The sequence below is a fragment of the Microcaecilia unicolor genome, chromosome 11 (assembly GCF_901765095.1).
Source record: "Microcaecilia unicolor chromosome 11, aMicUni1.1, whole genome shotgun sequence".
NCBI classification, from domain to species: domain Eukaryota; kingdom Metazoa; phylum Chordata; class Amphibia; order Gymnophiona; family Siphonopidae; genus Microcaecilia; species Microcaecilia unicolor.
The window spans coordinates 62,514,200-62,534,195 of record NC_044041.1 but is presented as its reverse complement, the minus strand read 5'-3'; the positions used below and the strand labels follow the sequence as shown (position 1 = coordinate 62,534,195).

The 19,996-nt window shown below is 40.8% G+C and overlaps 1 protein-coding gene across 5 annotated transcripts in view; it reads left to right on the top strand.

The window, feature by feature from the left end:
- Positions 1–19,996, top strand: part of SFI1 (SFI1 centrin binding protein) — a 306,787-nt gene that overhangs the window by 270,692 nt on the left and 16,099 nt on the right. For all 5 annotated transcript variants that reach the window (XM_030217587.1, XM_030217588.1, XM_030217589.1 and 2 more), the window contains 2 exons: positions 4,905–5,081; positions 18,513–18,742. In XM_030217587.1, coding sequence (XP_030073447.1) covers positions 4,905–5,081; positions 18,513–18,742 — 407 coding nt within the window. The remainder of the gene's footprint in view (positions 1–4,904; positions 5,082–18,512; positions 18,743–19,996) is intronic.

The following is a 19,996-nucleotide window of genomic DNA, read 5'->3' as shown; positions in this document are numbered from 1 at the left end:
TGGGCTGACATTGGAGGGTCATGTCAAGGCTTGTAATATTAGACCACTTACTTAATGTGCTCCAGATCAACAAGATGTATCCAAATTCTATTTATTGTAACAAAACACAAACCAACGTACATACACCCCCTTATACCTGAACAAAGAGGAGCTGAGGAACGTTTGGGATTATGTTTAATTTTAGATGGACTGAGCGAAGCTCTTCTGCAGTGATTGAGCACTAATACAATGGGAGCAAACTGTGCCATTTCATTGAGGATTAAAGGTTTTTTTACAAGTGTCTTTTGCTGCACAAAATTGTGGAACTGTGTTACAAAAGGAGACTCTGAATGGAGTGCAATTGAGATCAAATGCGCGCATAGTGACCAAGGAAAAACAAACTCCTTTTTTTTCTTTTCAACTGTGGACAGTTGTGCTTAGACAATAGTAGGATTTGATATATAATGATATATGAGGACTTGTTTGACATAAATGGACAGCTTATCTTATGATACTGTTTTTACAGCAAAATGTGAGCAATCTGTTATAAAGATTATGTAAACAGGATTGAGCTTTGTTCAGGTACAAGGGGGTGTATGTATGTTGGTTTGTGTTTTGTTACAATAAATAGAATTTCGATACATATATTGTTGGTTGGAGCACATTAAGTAAATGATTTACACAGGAATGCTGTGGTTTCTATTAGTATATCCCCTCTTATTTAAACAGATCATAATATTAGAGCCATGGCCACATCCTTAGCCCACTTGAGGTCAGCCTCCATTGAGGAGATTTGCAAAGCTGTGATGTGGTTTTAGGTTGTTGTATTCACATCTCACTACTTCCTTGAACCGAAAGCCTGATGTGACAGACCGTTTTGTCATAGAGTTCTGCAGAATTTGTTTGATGTCTAGAATCAATTCCATCCTCCTTGGCCTGAGTTTCTTCTGTTCCAGACTGCACCTCCACAACCAGTTTGTATATAGTTTCAGGTTGAATGACTTCAAGACCTCAGTATTTCTAGTCCTTATTGTCCTAGCATTGTTGTTTTCAGTGAGCCTGGTAACTAGGGATTCCCAAATGTGAGAATACTATGGCCTGCTTGTCCTAGGGTAAAGCAAAGATATTTACCTGTAGCAGGTGTTCTCCAAGGACAGCAGGCCAGGTATTCTCGCATACCCTCCCACGTCCCCATGGAGTTGTATTCCTATAGCTCTATTATTTTACTGAGGAACCTGCGCTTGTGCATCAGGAGGGAAGGCACCAGAGCATGTGCTATGAGACACTGCTAGAATTTTCTTCTTGCTATACACGCTAGTCGGTGTCTGCACCGGGCTGCATTGGATGATGTCACCCATGTTTGAGAATACTTGGCCTGCTGTCCTCATAGAATACCTGTTCCAGGTATCTTTGCTTTTCTCTCAGAACACTTCCTCACTGGTGTTTTTAAATTAAACCACCTTATAGCATTAGTTAGAGGGACAGGGCTAAGACAGGGAGGTGGTTATATGCCCTAGGGCAGAACAGATCAGAGAGGTCCTGAGTCAAAAGGTCTCCAAGGGAGTAGCAAAAGAGGCCCTGAGGGAAGAGGTTTTTGGGAGGGATGCTCCAAATGAAGGCTGGGTTGCAGTACCTGTGGGGGAGTCCATGGAAGTAAGGAGTGGCCCTAGCTCAGAGGTTTGCACCCTAGGTTAAGAAGTAGACATACAAGGATAGCATGAGAAGAAACAGAAGACTGCAAATGTGTAAGCACAAGTCGTCTATGGAAATCAGGATGGTTTCTGGCTCCCAAGAGCAAGCTGTTCTCTTATAGTCAGCTGTCCACCAAGAGACCACAGATAGTGGTCATTGGCCGTTTGTGAAGAATCAGTGTGTTTTAAGCCTGTAAAATATATTGGATATTTTCCTGTCTTAAATATGTCTGAACACATATATTGTATCCCACTATACACCTTAATAAACACCTCAATTCGTGCAGCAAAACATTTTGGAATTTTTTACAATTTTTAAAGTATTTAAATGGCCTCAGCGATGTCCATTGCCATCCAAAATTATCACAGTGGCAATGCTACACGACATCCATCATCTTCATAAGCCCACTTAAGTTGCTCTTTATTTATTATTTCAAAAACTATTATTAATATAATGTCAACTTAGCTTCTTTGTCTTAGATGTTCATTTCTTCTAACTCAGGGGGGATTGCCCGACATATGTTTCGCCCGAGACCGCGCTGTCTCAAGGACCACCCCCTAAGAATTTTTAGCGCCAGGGCAGAGCTGGCGCTAAAAATTCTTAGGGGGTGGTCCTTGAGACAGCTCGGTCTCGGGCGAAACATATGTCGGGCAATCCCCCCTGAGTTAGAAGAAATGAACATCTAAGACAAAGAAGCTAAGTTGACATTATATTAATAATAGTTTTTGAAATAATAAATAAAGAGCAACTTAAGTGGGCTTATGAAGATGATGGATGTCGTGTAGCATTGCCACTGTGATAATTTTGGATGGCAATGGACATCGTTGAGGCCATTTAAATACTTTAAAATTGTAAAAAAATTCCAAAATTTTTTGCTGCATGAATTGAGGTGTTTATTAAGGTGTATAGTGGGATACAATATATGTGTTTGGATTATTAGTTTGTATCCAAAAGATCCGTAGAAAAAAAGATTTGCCGTTATATGAGTGTTAAATATGTCTGAAACATATTCCTCCTGTTTGGCCAGCAGATGGTACATGTTTATGCTTAAAATTGTTACAGAGAACTGACTTCTCTTTCTTATAGTTGGCACACAGATAATAGGAAGTGCCTTTCAGTGAAGTAACCAGTTTGTATTTGAAACTTGACTGTTCTGGGCTATGATTGGCCTGGAGTTTTGAAATTACCCAGCAGATGCTGGCTGTTGCTTCAGTCTTAGCCTGGTAGAAGAGAGAGAGAGAGACAGACCTCTTTGCTAAGGCCTTGTGAACAAATATATTTCCTGATTTTCCCAGGTACTGTTTAGACAGTATACAAATGTTTAGTTAGTTTTCTAATTGATCCATTTTTCAGTTACTTGTTACTGTTTGCTATTTGCACATTTGTTTTATCCACTGTTCCAAGTTCTGAGAATACACACATTTGTTTGTTTGTTTGTTCTGCCTGTCTGGACTGATAAAGAATCCTGGTGGTTTGTGTGTTGGTTGTGTGAGTTCTTTCTGTGAACTGTGGAACCACTGGGAGTGTGCTCTCTGTAACCTAGAAATCACTGGGGATAATTTGAGAGCGTAGGACTCGCCCAGAGTCGGTTGTGACCCATTCGGGGGGAGGAGGGTGCTAGTGTAGAGCACAAGCAGCAGGTGCAGGCGGACCTGAGCTGTGCTGGGGTTAGACCCTCTAAGTGGCTGCAGGATAGCCCAGGTGGGTAGCTAGGCATTTTGTGACACCCTTCCTCATAATGTCTTCACTGCATACTGGTGGAGGTGTTTTTATCTTTTGGACTATCCTGTTCTGTTAGTAAGTATCCTTGTCAAGTACCTGAGAGAACCCACATATTAAAAGAGGGAGACCACCCTGTGACATTAAGAGAACAATATAGAACCAAGGCCCTCAAGTTTACTACGATTCCTATCACAGAATGCGACTTTAATTAAGCACTCACAGCAAATAGTCTTGGTTGCTGCTCATTGCCTCTACAACTCTTGCTGACCCTTTCCGTAGCTTGGTTATTCACTGCTACCATCATATTCTTATATAGCTTCCCTGTCAGCCACTGTCAATCTTGCCCAGTCCACTACAGTCTGGCTGCATGACTCTTACTAAATAGAGCTACAGAGTAGCAGGGTCATTATTACTTCTTACATCTTATGTATTTACCCTCTTTTAAAGCTGCTAGATTCAAAAGGATGTTTCAGTCTTCATTGTCTTTTATAGGAGTTAAGTGTTGGAACAACCTCCGTGTAACTACTAGATCTTTTGCTGGTCTTATGTGATTTAGAAAGTTTCTCAAAACATGGCTGTTTGAGAAGTTTTTGTATTGAGACTTCAGATGTAGGATAATTTTAATCTATTTTTAGTTACTACTTGTTTTTATTGACCAGTAATGCTGGTCTATTATTATTTGTAAACCGCTTAGAACCCATGAGGTCATTGCGATATTAAAATATTTTTTAGTTTTAGTTTAGAATGTAAGTGATACAGGTGGGGAGAATTAAGAGGACAAGGATCAGGGTACAAGGGAAGGTTTATGCAGTTAACGCCAAAAATTAGACACATTAATCTAGAGTTTTTCAATTTTCCCTGCGTTTTGTTTGAGCAAACCATTAGTTGTACTGTTTACCCAAATGAAAAATTAGACAGTAGGGATGTTCTCAAGGTACCTTGATATTTAGGTATAAAGAGGAAAAAGGAGGAGAAATGGTAAGGAGAGCAGAGACTAGAGAGGAGTAAAAGATTAGGGAGAGGCAGATGGTAGTGGGGTAGAAGAAGGAAATGAGAGTAAAATAGTGCTGCTTTTCTATTTCTAACATTTTTGTTGAAACGCTCTCAGAAGTTAAGATCAGTGAAAGAGAAATGATTTTAAATAAATAGGAAAAAGGAAACCAGGCATGCATTAATGTTGGAAAACTATTTATTGATTTTAATCATTTTCTCTCACATGCTTCCATGCTGGAAATTCTGGGCCTTTGTATTTCAAATCTAGGGAAAGTTGGATCATGGAACTGGATACCTATCCTTGTGAAAATGATCTCAAAGACAGAAAAGCACCCTGAATCTGTGCATAGGTGTAACTGACACACATTATAAGGGTTACCATGAAGAGAGCCCATACACATCATCTTCCTGCCTGCATCTCTGCATTTGATTGAATTGGTAGAAAATGTTGCTGGTTCTGTCTGGCTCTCTCTATACTTAGTAAAGAGGTGAACTTTCCTGTCTCTTACTTACCATAGGCATTTGATATGTGGACTGAATATGTGTTGGAGCAGAGAAGGAAGAAAGCACGACTTGCTCATGCTTTCAGTACATATCGGACAGAATTGTTGAGAGATGGAGTAACACGAATCCTGAGATATGTGACTGGTATGAAGCATTTTCGGAAGCAGCTTACGGCTGAGCACCAGATGAAAGTGAGTCTGCTATATGATGGAATCTGTGGTGCAGCTGCTGTCCTGTTTGTATGTTCAAATTATGGTCACACTTCCCTAATAGATTAAATATTCATAATTATAAATAGCTTATGTAACCTGGTACATGTAAAATCTCTTCAGTGGTCAATTTCTAACCCCTCATGTTTTACCAACTTATTACAGACTATGCAAGACTCATTCAAAGTAAACTTTGCTGCACTCCTAGTTCCTGTTCTCATGCGTCACTCCCTTCAGTATCTTCTCATTCTAATCTCCAGTTGTCCCAGTTCTCCTTCCTTTTCTATCCTTAGTAAAGTCTTTTACCCTAAGAACATAAGTCATTTTCAGTCAGACTCCAGAGCCCATTGAGCCTATCATCATGTCTCTGATAGTGGTTAGTTTGGGTCACAGCTATCTAGTAGATCTCACTGAGGGGCCCTTTTACAGATCGACAGTAAGCCCAATGCGGTCTTACCACTCGCTCTTTCGGGACTACCGCCAGCCCAATGCAGCTGCCGGCGGTATTCCCGTCCCGAGCGTGCACCATTTTGGGGGGAAAAAGAAAACCCCTGGAAATGGCTAGTATGCCGGTAATCTGGCAGTATTCGGGCATCACAGTGCACTGCCTGGTTAGAATTTGAGCCCTTATCGCCACCTTAATAGGTGGAGGGTAAGGGCTCCCCACCGCATGGTCATATTTTTTTTGGGGGGGGAGGGGGGGTTACTGGTTGAGGGGGAAAAAGGGCCCTGGTGCGTGAGAAAAACAGCCCCCACCACCAGCACAGGGCCATTTTTCCCACAGCTTAGTAAAAGGACTCCTGAATTTCTTACACTTATTTCCATGGATAGATGTGAGAAAGTCATCTATCTAGCCAATATTTTTTGTATGCATTTTTCCTCCTGAACTTGTCCAAACCTTCTTAAAGAGAGAGGCTAAACAGGGTAGCTTTTTCCAAGCTGAATAATCTTGTCAGAGAGGGGATGTAATAGAAGTTTGTGAAATCATGAATGCAGTGGAAAGATAAATAGGTAATAGTTTGACAGATTAAACACCAACACAAGAGGACATTCCATGAAACTAACAATGAGCAGACTGAAAACCAAAGTATTTTTTCATGGAGCACATAATTAAGCTGTGGAATCTGTTGTCAGAGGATTAGTCAAGGTGAATAAGATAGCGGGGTTCAAAAGGAGTTATTTCATCCCCTTCATCATTTTGTGTCCCTTCTTGGAACCTTTTCAGCTTTGCTGTATTCTTTCGGAAATAGGATAACCAAACTCTACACAGTACTCAAGGTGGGTTGCACCAAGGACCCCATTATATGGAAGCATAATGATATATTCTTGGGTATTACTGAAAAGGTTTGTAGAACCAAACATATTTGCTTTTCTGGCAACTACAGCACTTTGGACTAAATATTTGAAAGCATTGCCCATAATGACCCTAAGTAGGGCTGGCCCTGCCACTAAACAGACTAGGTGTCTACCTAGGACAGCAGAGCTTAAGGGATGGTGACGTGGTACTGGCACTGCAGGAAAGCAGCACTTGAGTGCAGGTATTTATTTTTATTTAGATTTTGCTCACATCTTTTCAATAGGCATGTATGTTACTGTGCCCTGCTCCTTCTCAACAGGAACCTGGAGTGGGAACAGGACAGGCTGTGCTTTTGAGCATAGTGTGTAAGGCCTCGTGCTCTTCTATGCTTTGCTGAAGTAGTAGCAGCTGAGGTTGGAGGTATGAACACTGCAGCAGCATTATTGTTGGCAGGCGTAGAGATGAGACTTTGAACATATTTTTTAAAATTGGCATTAAATTGGCCACATTCAAGTCATGAGGTACTGTGGCGGTGTTTAAATAAGCTGCAGATTTGTAACAGGTTAGCAATTTCATGTTTGAATGCTTTCAGAATTCTGGGGTGACTACTGTTGAGTATTGGAGAAATGTCACTCTCTTTAGTTTGTCAGTTTGCTCTATTATATCATATACATTTATACTTAGCTGCTCCAAATAATCCATGGTCAAATAAGTTTTCTAGTTTGGGTATGATCTGTCTTCAGTAAAGACTAGGGAAAATAATTTTATTTTCTGCTATTACCTTATCCTTCCTAAGCATTGTTTTAAGACTTTGTTCATCTAGTGGTCCAACAAATGCTCATGCTTTTTTTTGTTTCAGATGTACTTGAAAAACACTTTTATTTATTTATTTATTTATTGCTTTGGGGGAGGGGGGGGGGGGATTTGCCTCTCTGCGACCTTCTTTTCATATTCTTTGTCTTGCTTACATCTGATTTGCCAGAACTGAGGTTCATCCCTGTTTTCTTTATTAGGATTTCTTTAGCATCCTCACCAGACCAGTGCAGAACCTGAGGGTTTTGCCTGTTAACCAGCAGATGGAAACAGAGAATACAGAGTTGTGAGCTCTGCCGTGTAAGTGCATTGTGCAGCTTGAGCTTTTCAGCGTTTCTCTGACAGCAGATTATGAAGCTCCTGGAGCACTGTGAGAGCTCCTGCATCAGTTGAACAAAGAGTGTTTCTTTTAACCGCCCATATTAAAATATAATAAAAATAAGAGAAAAATGTTATATTAATTTTTAGGTATTGGGGAAATATGTCAGACGAGTTTGAGTCCCCCCCCCCCCACCTTTTCCTATCTTCCCAGTGGATTAAACAAATACATAGCTTCAGTGAAAGCAGTGAACTAACACTCAAGGGATAGAGAGGGAGCTGGCTCAGCATACTGCAGCTGGAAGGGCAGTGTACGTACTGGCCATTGAGTCCCTGAGGGAGCTCGGACGAGCAGCTGTTGCAGCTGCTCCATTTGCATCGAAAGCGGCACAGCTTAGTTTTTGGATTTATATTCACTAGAGCCTTACTACCTTAGTGGTTAGCAACTTGTTTCCATCAGCAGACGAGCTCATTTTCTGACAAAGAAGTGCAGTCTTTCCAGGTGGATGGAAGCCCCAGCTAAGGTCACCAAGCATTGCCCAGTTGTGGCGGTTGCTGAGGGCCTTCAGGATTTTGTGTTGCTTGTCACTCCTCTGATCAGCCATGTTCAGAAGACATCAGTGCTGGGTCCCAGCTGGGAGGATACTCTGTTGCATTAGGCTCTGTACCCAAGCCCATATCAGCTGCACAGATGTTCGTTCTGCCTCAGAGAGGGTGGGAATGGTAGCTATTTTCTTTTCTCTTCTCCTAAGTCTCAGAGTTCTTCTCCGGTGATTAAATATTCATCCAGCTAAGTAATTAATGTACAGGTACTTTACAAACATTGGCATTAATACTATAACATCTGATATGCATGCATACTTCATACGAATATACATATATGTATATATATATAGTCAGAGTACATTGACCTTTCTGTTAACTGTTATTGTCATTGGTACTAAATTTACAATATGTTATAAAATCAATAAAAAACTGATTGAACTAAAAAAAAAAAAGAGTTCTTCTCAGATTCTAATGGTGGGAGATGCAATGCTTTCAAGTGCAGGAAACTCATGGGGCTGCCTGCTAGAGGTTTGTTGTACTTCGAGGGAGCAGGCATGCCTTCCTAGGCTCTGCATAACATATTGGTTTCTCATTCTGTTTAACCCTGTATTTTTCCTCCATGTTCCCTTATTTGTTCCCTCTTTGTAGAGTGTGTATAGCAGGATATAATGTCTGTGGAAATTGTTTCCTAACCACATCATTTTCTTGATTTTTCAATTATATAAATTTTCAACTAGATTGTTGTATCATATCCTGTTTATTTTATTACATTTTATATGTGTGCTGTAAATATTGATTTTATTGTATTTTTCTGTCTACAAGTTATATAGTATCTTGTTAATAATTAATACAACATTTTGTTTTTTATTTCTTTTTTTTTATATATTGTATATGGATTCAAAGTTCTAATTTTTAGTTTGATGTTTTGTTTTTAGTTGTGACCCCTGAAGCAGGCAGTACCCCTGCCAAAACACAGCCCCGTGTTGGTTCAGTTCATAATTGTGGTGCTCAATAAAGACCGTATTTTTATCTCATTTGGCTGTAAGGACATCTTTGGTCCACCCCTACTTTTGTTTTGCTGCTTTATATTTTGCTCAGCTTTGGTGTTTGTACTGCATGCATAATTTGGCTTCTTGGGGTTTTAGTTTAATATTTGTCTTCAGATTTCAGTCTGTGATCAGTTATTCCATACAAATTAAAGGTCTGTCAATGTTTTAAGTATTTCAGTGAGATCAGGTTCTCTGAACAAACCAGATTACTACAGCACAGATCACTACATAGAAACTATTACCAGTTTTCCTAATAGGTATTAATGTGGTATGGCCCACTGCAATATTTGTTTCATTTTTATTAAACAAGCCACTAAAAAAAACACAGAACAAAGCAATCAAACAAAGCATCCAAAATCAACAAAGACTATTTTTTCTTAAGTCCCCCCCCCCCCCCCCCCCCATGGGCACACTGGCTCCATAGCAAGAAAAATGGAAAACCCCAACAGTCACATATTTAGAAGCCAACTACAGGTCTGCACAGTCAGATTGCCAAAAGGGCTTCCAAATTGAACAGAACTTAGTCCCATGGGCGTCTGTAAAATCCTGAATTCTTAAGACACTCCAGGCCCATCTGGTAAATCAGGTAGGATCGCCAGCGTTGTAGAGAGGGTTCCACCGTGGCCAACCAATCATACAAGATCACTTTCAGCGTCATCAGGATAGCAATATGAAGGAAGGCCCTGCCCCCAGGAGATACTGCAGCATCAAAAAACATAAGAGTTAAACAGAATTAAGGGTGTACAGTGAACAGAGAAAGTTCATATATTATGAAAGGCACCAAAATCTGCTTCCAAAAACTGTTTACTGCCACACAAGTCCAAAACATGCCCTAGGGTTGCACAAGTACAGGCCCGCATTTTCTGGCTCTTTCCTTTAACTGAAGAACCAAAGAACCTTCACATTGGCTGCCATAGCCATCATGTCTGGGTATGGAAAACCTCAATGATCTTTGACAAGGTTAAAGGTTTTCACAGACCATTCCTACTGTCCTGGATCATGGCTATGTCTCCTGAGATAGCCTACTTGGATTTGTAGTTACGCGCAGAACTGCACCTAGGGCTATTCTATAAACATAGCGCCTAATTGCTGTACTGTGTAATTACAAAGGGGGCATGCCTGTGGGAGGATTGGGGCATGTCTTGCAGTTGTGTATGTAAGTTATAGAATACTATTACTTAGGCGCTCAACTGCCATCTTTAGGTGACAGCATTTACACCAGTCTTTGACAATGGTATAAGTGCTTGCACCTAAGGTTAATTTCCAAAATCATGTCCCAAACATTAAACATATTGAGCAGGAGATTTCTTCCAACCAATGTCCAAATCAATGTAACAAAGTATTTCTCATGATCTTATATACACATTTATAGGGATTATCAGATCTATATGCATCTCACAACCATCTGAACAATTTTGTTCTATCGTTATAAACGAAATGGCGCGGTGCAAATCCTCATAGAATCCCACTTTCACTCTAATATTTATTTACTTTTGTTCAAAGGGATTTTCTTAAAGATTCTTAAAGCATTCCAACTTATCTTTAATGGCAGCAACATAGAGATATCAGGGAACCCCCGCCGATATGGCCAAGTTTCGCAAACTGCTTTATCAAGGAGGAGGCTCACTGCAACACAAGAATAAGAGTAAGAATCATACTGACTTCCATAAAGGGATTCCTTATAATCTAAAAATTTTTTATAAATTAAATACTTTTTTACCGTTATAACTGTCAAACTACTCCTGCACCTAAGGTTAGGCACACTCATGCTGACTTGCATCTTATTCTATAATGGCAGTTTACATGCAATTGTTACAGAATTGGTGCTTAATGCCCATAATTTTGGTGCCTTATGTATATATATATATATATATATATATATATATATATATATAGATTAAAACCTGCATGTATTCATTGCTTGAGGAGGTTCTAGGGCTAGAGGTGAATCTGAGATTGAATCTTTCCTTTGCAGTGAATAGAACACTTCCTCTCTTTGTGTTGAAATGTACCCCCCAAGTAGTCACACAGCTTGCTTTTATTTGTTGTTGTTGTTTTGTTTTCAAATCTTTATTGCAAATATATGGCAAATACATTGCAATGAAATGAACTGAAACATCTGAATATGTTTGGACAATAATCAACAGCTCAACAAATATCCCAAGATTTCCACACACACCCCGAAACAGTGTCCTATGGGGTCTCCTCCCAAAGTCCTGCATGATCTAGGTCTTTGTCACTGTGCTCCTCAACATGAAACACACAGGCAGGAGATACCCAAGTGTGAGTCAGATTACCACATTAGCTCTCCTTACGTGAAAGCAATCCCAGGTCTGGTGGAATGGTGTAAGATGTCCATTTTTTTATGGCTGTCAATTCAGACATCAAGTAAAAATAATCCAGTTTACACAGCAACCTAGCCTCTGTAGGAACACTTGGATGCTTCCAACCCGCAGCTAGTGTCAAGTGGGCTGCTGTAAAAATATAAATAGCCAATTTATGCTGAGTGGCTTGATCAGAGTCAACTTGCTTTTGATGGGATTCACCATCCAACTAAGTGAATGAAGAAGGTGCAATACCCTGGCCATGGACTGTTCACTTTGATACTTAAAGGCCCTAATCAGCCAGTCAAGGTGGGGATGGACTCTGATGCCTTCTTTGCGCAGAAAAATGGCAACCACACTGTCACCTCATAAAACAGCCTGGGAGCTGTTGCAAGTCCTAGTGGCATCCCTTGAAACTGGAAATGCTCATCCAGAATCACAAATCTCAAAATCTCTGATGCAATGGCCAGACCAGCATATGAAGCCTCTGAAGTCTAAACGGATGCTAAGGTTTCCCATCCTGAAATGGGGCACCCATATGGGGCACCCATAAGATTCAATTCACTGCCTTGAGGTCTAGGTTAGGAGAAAACGTTCTCTCCTTTTTTGGGAACTGTGAAATAAAGAGTATCTTCCAGTGCCCCTTAGCTCTGATATTTAATATATTTTGGAGTATAGTTTGAATGGCCCTTCTCCCGGGAAGGATACAACAAAGGTAGAGATACAGGAGTCTTCGGGATGGCAAGAAAGTTCCAGTGTATAACTGTACTTGATCACATCTACAACCCCCTGGTTGGATATGATCTGTCAGTCACTTTCCTATTTGAGCTTCAGAGGAACCATCATTGAGGAGTTCTGGCTCAAGGAAGATGGGTAGCCAGTTTCCTATCTGTTCAAAAGAAATTCTCCTTTTTCTCAAATTTTTATTGATTTCTGATGCCAAATACAATCATTCATTTATATTTCAACTACAGAGAAATTGTTGAACTGTACTCTACTCTCCTCCCCTAAACAAATATATTCTTCTATCCCTTATCCTTCCCCCTGTCCTCTCCCTGTTTATTCAACTGTAACCATTACTCACTGACTTTATGAAATTTACCCTGGTATTTATTCATAAGCTTCACTAACTCCTCTACTAAGGTCATTAAAATGTTACATTAAATGTTGCTTGTGTTGAAATATATATATATATTTTGATTCTATATTCTATTCTCCACCAATTACCTATAAGGTAATAAGATTTACATTTGTAAGAAAAAAGGGGGAATTAAATATTATATTTGTAAAAATTACATTAACCTGCACTGCAAGGTTTAAGAACATGTGCTCGGAACATAAAAGACCATATATTCAACTTTAAAAAGGTTTATTTACAATACAGGTAATGCAATAATGTTACAGCGAGAGGTAGTTTTTAAGAATCTTGCTTACAGGAGAAATTTGCGACAAGATAACAGGTCTGAATCATAAATTAACTTACAAAGTCTGTTGTCCAAAGTAACAGGAGCCCAAAGCCGAAACGGTACTAGTGTCTGTAATGAACTCATTCAAACAATCAATTGCAACAACATACTCCTCTTACAATTTGACATGTCCAGTTCCTTCGACATGGTCAATCATGAAATACTACTACACATACTAGAATACTTCGGAGTTGGAGGTAACATTCTGAGCTGGTTCAAAGGATTCCTGACCACAACGAACGCGGACACATCAGCCCCATGGACACCCGAATGTGGAGTCCCCCAAGGATCCCCCCTTTCACCCACCCTCTTCAACCTGATGATGATACCCTTAGCTAAATTACTAGCTAATCAAAACCTCAACCCCTACATATATGCAGACGATGTCACGATCTATATCCCATTTAAACATGATCTAAATGAAATCACCAACAAGATCAACCAAAGCCTCCAAATCATGCACTCATGGGCGGATGCATTCCAATTAAAACTGAATGCAGAAAAAACACAATGTCTTGTACTCACCTCACAGCATAATACAAACAACTTCACCACCATAACCACTTCAAACTTTTCTCTTCCTGTCTCAAACAATCTGAAAATTCTTGGAGTCACCATAGACCGAAACCTCACACTCGAAACTCACGTGAAGAACAGTACGAAAAAGATGTTCCACTCCATGTGGAAACTCAAAAGAGTAAAACCTTTCTTCTCGAGATCTATCTTTCATATCCTGATACAATCAATGGTACTAAGTCATCTAGATTACTGCAATGCACTGTATGCTGGCTGCAAAGAACAGACCATCAAGAAACTCCAAACAGCCCAAAACACCGCCGCCAGACTCATATTTGGAAAACCAAAATATGAAAGTGCAAAACCCTTAAGAGAGAAACTTCACTGGCTCCCACTTAAGGAACGGACCACGTTCAAAATCTGCACGATCATACACAAAATCATCTACGGAGACGCCCCGACCTACATGCTAAACCTCGTGGACCTGCCGCCCAGAAATGCCAAAAGATCATCCTGAAAATTTCTTAATCTACACTTCTCCAGCTGTAAAGGACTAAAATACAAACTTGTACACGCGACCTCCTTCTCCTACATGGGTACGCAGCTGTGGAATGCACTACCAGCTAACCTTAAAACAATCGATGAAATACCCAACTTTCGTAAATCCCTGAAGACGTACTTCTTCAATAAGGCCTACAAAGAGGACCCATAGCTTAACTATACCACCTTAACAATCCACTAAAATCCGTAAATCATCTTTCTATACCTACTTTCATAATACTTCTTTCCATCCTCAATCTCTTTGCATCAACAATTGTATCTGACATCCTGGAATGGCAATGCCATAACAGACCTCTGTAAGCCACATTGAGCCTGCAAATAGGTGGGAAAATGTGGGATACAAATGCAATAAATAAATAAATTTGTAGAATCCAATCATAAAGTAGAGGCCGACTGAAACTGATCACTTTCGGCCAAAACCAAAAATGCAGCCAAAACGTATTGCATGGTTTGAAAGAAACTGAAAACTAAAGTTTGGTTCTGTGAATGTGGACCAATGAGGCCCACTGGGGATTGTCAGAACCCTCTGCTAAACTGAAGGAAATTGTTACCCTCTAGTCCCAGGAGCTGTAAACACAGGCTGAGAAGTGGGAGAGCCATTTTAACAAGTCTTCTCAACAAGTCTGGCACATTTATACCCCAGTCAATGCAGATGTAGATAAATATTATCTGAGACAGGCCCTTTGTGAGAAAGTGTAAAAAAAAAAAAATCATGATTACCAGCTCTCCCACCAGTTGCCTTCCAGGTGCTGTGGAGGACTTGCAGCCCATCTGCATATCCTTACAGCCTTCTACAGGGTGACTCCCAAGTCCACTCTGATCTGCTCAGGGCCTTCGCGCCAGGTGCCCAGCACTCCTACCAGCTGCCTTTCAGGTGTTGTGAAGGACTTACAGCCCATCTGCATATCCTCACAGCTTTCTCCGGAGTGACTCCCAGGTCCGCCCTGATCCTCCCAGGGCCTTCACTCCAGGTGCCTTTTGGCTAAGATCAGGTGATCCTCGGGGAGGAATGCTGGCTTTTGCCTAACCCCTGATAAGCCTTTTCTTGGCTGGGAATTGCCAGGTGCTGCGGAGAACTTGCAGCCCATTTGCATATCCTCACAGCCTTCTCCGAGGTGACTTCCAGGTCCCTTCGATCCGCTCAGGGCCTTCGCTCCAGGTGCCAAAGCATTTTCTCTTTATACTTAATATTTTCTCCCAGTTACTTCTTATGGCTCTAGTACACTTTCTTTTCTTGGTACTGTCCCTTCCCAATCTTTCTCCATCTGAAACCACTGTATACTGCAGGAACGCATTGCCCACTTTCTGCTTTCATCATATCGCCATCTCTTTTCTCTTCTCCCTTCTCAGCTCTCAACGTTCAACATTTCCTTCCTTCCATTCAACCATCTCCATTCTGAGTACATCTCACCTTTGTCGCTGTTGTCATGCTCTTCACTTGCCAAACAGGACTATTACATCCAGTTGACAAATTCTTTTGGCTCAAACCCTTGACGTCTGTTTGCCACACTGAACTTTCTCCTCAAAGTGCCTTCCCCTCGAACCCCCCCCCCCCCTTCAATTTCTCCCCAAACTCTGGCTGAGTACTTTCATGATAAGGTTCACAAGATTAACCTTGAATTTTCAACCAAGTCACCTCCACCTCTCCTTTCCTTAGTCCATTCTCTTAACTCCTGCTTTTCTTTCTTTTCTGAAATCACTGAAGAGGAACCTGCACATTTTCTTTCATCCTCGAAACTAACTACCTGTTCCTTTGATCCTATTCTCGCCCATCTACTTAGCACTATCTTTCCTACTGTCATTCCTTTTATCCATCATATCCTCAATCTTTCACTTTCTACTGCTACTGTTCCTGATACCTTCAAACATGCCATAGTCACACCACTCTTCAAAAAACCTTCATTGGACCTTACCTGTCCTTCCAACTCGCCTCATCTCCCGCCTCCCTTTCCTATCCAAGATACTTGAATGTGCTGTTCACCTCCATTATCTTGACTTTTTCATCTCAAGCTATTCTTGATCTACTTCAGTCTGGTTTTCACCCTCTTATTCAACTGAAACAGCACTTGCTAAAGTCTCCAATGACCTGTTCATGGCCAGATCCAAAGATCTGTATTCTATTCTCATCCTTCTCAATCTGCTGCTTTTGACACTGTTGATCACCGCCTACTCCTTGATACGCTGTCTTCACTTGGATTTCAGGGCTCTGTTCTTTCCTGGTTTTCTTCTCATCTCTCCCATTGTACTTTTAGTGTATACTGTGGTGGATCCTCCTCCACTTCTATCCCACTATCAGTTGGTGTACCTCAGGGATCTGTCCTGACACCTCTTCTTTTCCCCATCTATATTTCTTCCCTTGGTACTCTGATCTCGTCCCACGGTTTTCAGTATCACCTTTATGCTGATGACTCCCAGATCTACTTCTCCACACCAGAAATTTCAGTAGGAATCCAGGCCAAAGTATTAGCCTTCCTGTCTGACATTGCTGCTTGGATGTCTCACCGCCATCTGAAACTAAACATGACCAAGACTTAGCTTATCTTCCCCCCTAAACCAACCTCTCCTCTTCCCTCATTCTCTGTCTCTGTGGATAACACACTCATCCTCCCTGTCTCATCTTCTCTCCTTCTCTGCACATATTCAACAGACTACTAACACCTGTCATTTCTTTTTCTATAATATCACCAGAATTCATCCTTTCCTTTCTGAGCACACTACCAGAACCCTTATCCACACTCATCACCTCTTATAGACTATTGCAACTTGCTTCTCACAGGTCTCCCACTAAGCCATCTCTGTTCAAAATTCTGCTGCACAACTTACATTCCGCCAGTGTTGCTATGCTCATATTAGCCCTCTCCTCAAGTCACTTCATTGGCTCTCTATCCGTTTCCGCATATATTTCAAACTTCTCTTATTGACTTACAAGTGCATTCGCTCTACAGCTCTTCAGTATCGCTCTACTCTTCTCTCCTTACCCTCCTCCACGGAAACTCCGTTCACTGGGTAAATCTCTCTTATCTGCACCCTTCTCCTCCTTTGCTAACTCCAGACTCTCTTCCATTTATCTTGCTGCACCATATGCCTGGAATAAACTTCCTGAGCTGGTATGTTGAGCTCCATCTTCAAATCTGGGCTAAAAGCCCACCTTTTTGATGCTGCTTTTAAATCCTAACTCATATTCACTTGTTCAGTACCCATATTTTATCATTCTCACCTTTAGTAATTCCCTTATCCCTTATTTGTCCTGTTTGTCCTAATTAGACTGTAAGTTCTGTCGAGTAGGGACTATCTCTTCATGTCCAGTGTACAGTGCTGCTTATGTCTAGTAGCACTATAGAAATAAGTAGTAGTAGTAAATTTAGTCCTGTATTGTACTGTTAGCCAATGAAGTTTTTGCAAAATGGTGATGTGGTCACATCGCTTGCAACCTTCTATTAGTCTTGCTGCAGCATTCTGAATCAGCTGGAACTGGTGCAGGCCCTTTGTAGTCAGACCGTTATAGAGTGCATTGCAGTACTTCAGTCTTGATGTTAACATGGTATGCACAACTGGGATAAGATTTACTTTCTTGATGTAAGGAATGAGGCAATGTAGCTGTCACAAATAGAAGTAGCTCTTGAAGGTTGATTGGATTTGGGGAATCAGAGTAAGTGCTGAATCTAACTGTATTCCAAGGTTCCTGGCTTGTGATTTGAGGGGGAGTTCGTATTTCCCAAAAGAGATTTTGATGTCAGATATGTATCCACTTGTGTTAGGGACCCAGAGAAGCTCAGTTTTACTTGGGTTCAGGCAAAGTTTGTTGTGTTTAGCCCATTTTTGAATTGATATTAGACAGGTAATGAGTTTATTCAGAGCTGTAGGTAAGTCAAGTTCAATGGGTATGAGTAGCTGCACATCATCCACGTAGATGTAGAAGTGAGTGTCCATTGACCAAATCATCTCAGGTAGTGGTTTGAGGTAGATATTGAACAGAATAAGTGACAGTATTGATCCTTGTGGTACCCCACAGGTCAATGCCCATGGTTGCGATAAGTTGCTGCCAAACATTATGGATTGTTGCCTGTCTGATAGGATCTGAACCAAGCAATTACTTTACAAACATGGAAATTAAATAACTCATTGCATGTGGTTCAAGTGCATGTCTCTGTGCTAATTCTTAATATGAAAGATGAGTTCTGTCTCCATTTTACTTGGTACAGATATTCAGATATCCAGCTGTGAGCAGCAATACTGACTTCAAAAATTTTGTAAAATCTTTTATCTGTTTTGCCACCTTCTGTAAATTGTTATCATCATAATATATTGGGTAAAAGTCTGCAATTTAGTAAGACTGTTCCTTCTCGTAATGATCTTATCAGACATTCAGAGAGAGGCATGTTCTATCTATCTACAGTATATCTGAGACCTGAGAAGGCCTGGATATAGACAATGAAGACGCAAAGCAACTGAAGGTTGATTGCTTTCCTGGGAGATTACTGTTTGTCTTTTTCCCACTGAATAATCTCCTTTTTGACTCACAGGTGGCCTGCAGCCTTTATCACACTGTGAATCATTGCGCCATGCTCTGGAAACACAAAACTTTCTGCAAGAAAGAAGACAAGCAGCTACAGTCCATGCAGTCTCAGCAAAGGAAACGAGTGACCTTCCAGGTGCCAGCAGGGAGTAGTATTATGAAGATGACGGGGGAGAAGGCTCTGGAGCCCAGCCCTGTAGAACATCTGGATTCTGGGGACTCCTTCTTGTCTGAGCTGTATGTATGCCTTGCTCTTCAGCTGTAATCATTTTGTAAGCACCATGAAGAATTTTAGAAACACAGAAAAATGTAGGTAGATAAAGACCATATGGCCTATCCAGTCTGCCCATCCATGCCATCTACTCTCCTTGTCACTCCCTTAGAGATTCTATGTACTTGTCCCAAGCTCTCTTGAGTTCAGATACTGTTTTTGTCTCTACTGCTTCCACTGGGAGGCTGTTCCATGAATTCACCACTCTTTCCATTAAGAAGTATTTCCTCAGTTTACTCCTGAGTCTGTCTCCTTTCACCTTCATCCTATGCCCCTTCGTTCCAGAGCTTCCTTTCAATTGAAATAGACTCACCTCCTGTGCATTTATTCTGCATAGGTATTTAAATATCTCTATCATATCTCCCCTCTTCCATCTTTCTTCCAAACAATACATATTGAGATCTTTAAGTCTGTCCCAATACACTTTATGATGATGACCACTGACCATTTTTGTAGCCGCCCTCTGAACCGACTCATCCTCTTTCTTTTTGAAGGTGTGGTTTCCAGAATTGTACACAATATTCTAAATGAGGTCATACCAAAATCTGCAATAGGGTAGACACCCCCTGATGGTATGGATAACATGAGGAAGGACTTGGGAAAGCTAGAGGAATGGTCTGGAATTTGGCAGCGAAGATTTAATGGTAACAAATGCAGAGTCATGTATTTTGGCTGCAAAAAGAGAAAAGTACAGTTTAGGAGGTGAAAAACTTTTGTGCATGAAAGAGGATCGTAGATTTGTGTGTGATATTAAGGTGGCCAAACAGGTAGAAAAGGTAACAGCAAAATGTAGAAGGATGCTTGGGTGCATAGGGAGAGGAATGGTCAGTAGGAAAAAGGTGGCCATGATGCCCCTGTATAAGACTCTGGTGAGACCTCATTTAGAATATTGTGTACAATTCTGGAGACCACACCTTCAAAAAGATATAAACAGAATAGAGTCCTTCCTTAGACATTAGCTGGTCTATCTTTCCCTCTCTTCATCATTGATTATCCTCTTTACTTATCCCAGGATTTCTTGAATTCTCTTACCGTGTATGTTTGCTTCCACTGGGAGGGTGTCCCATGCATCCACTGCACTTGTAGTGAAGCAATATATAAATATATATTTTTTTTGCAACAAGTAGTTTAAGTAATCATTCATATGTGATGTCATCCATGATAGTACCAAACTGACCTGCTTCCAGAACTTTTTTCAGAAGCTTCTGATCATTCATGGT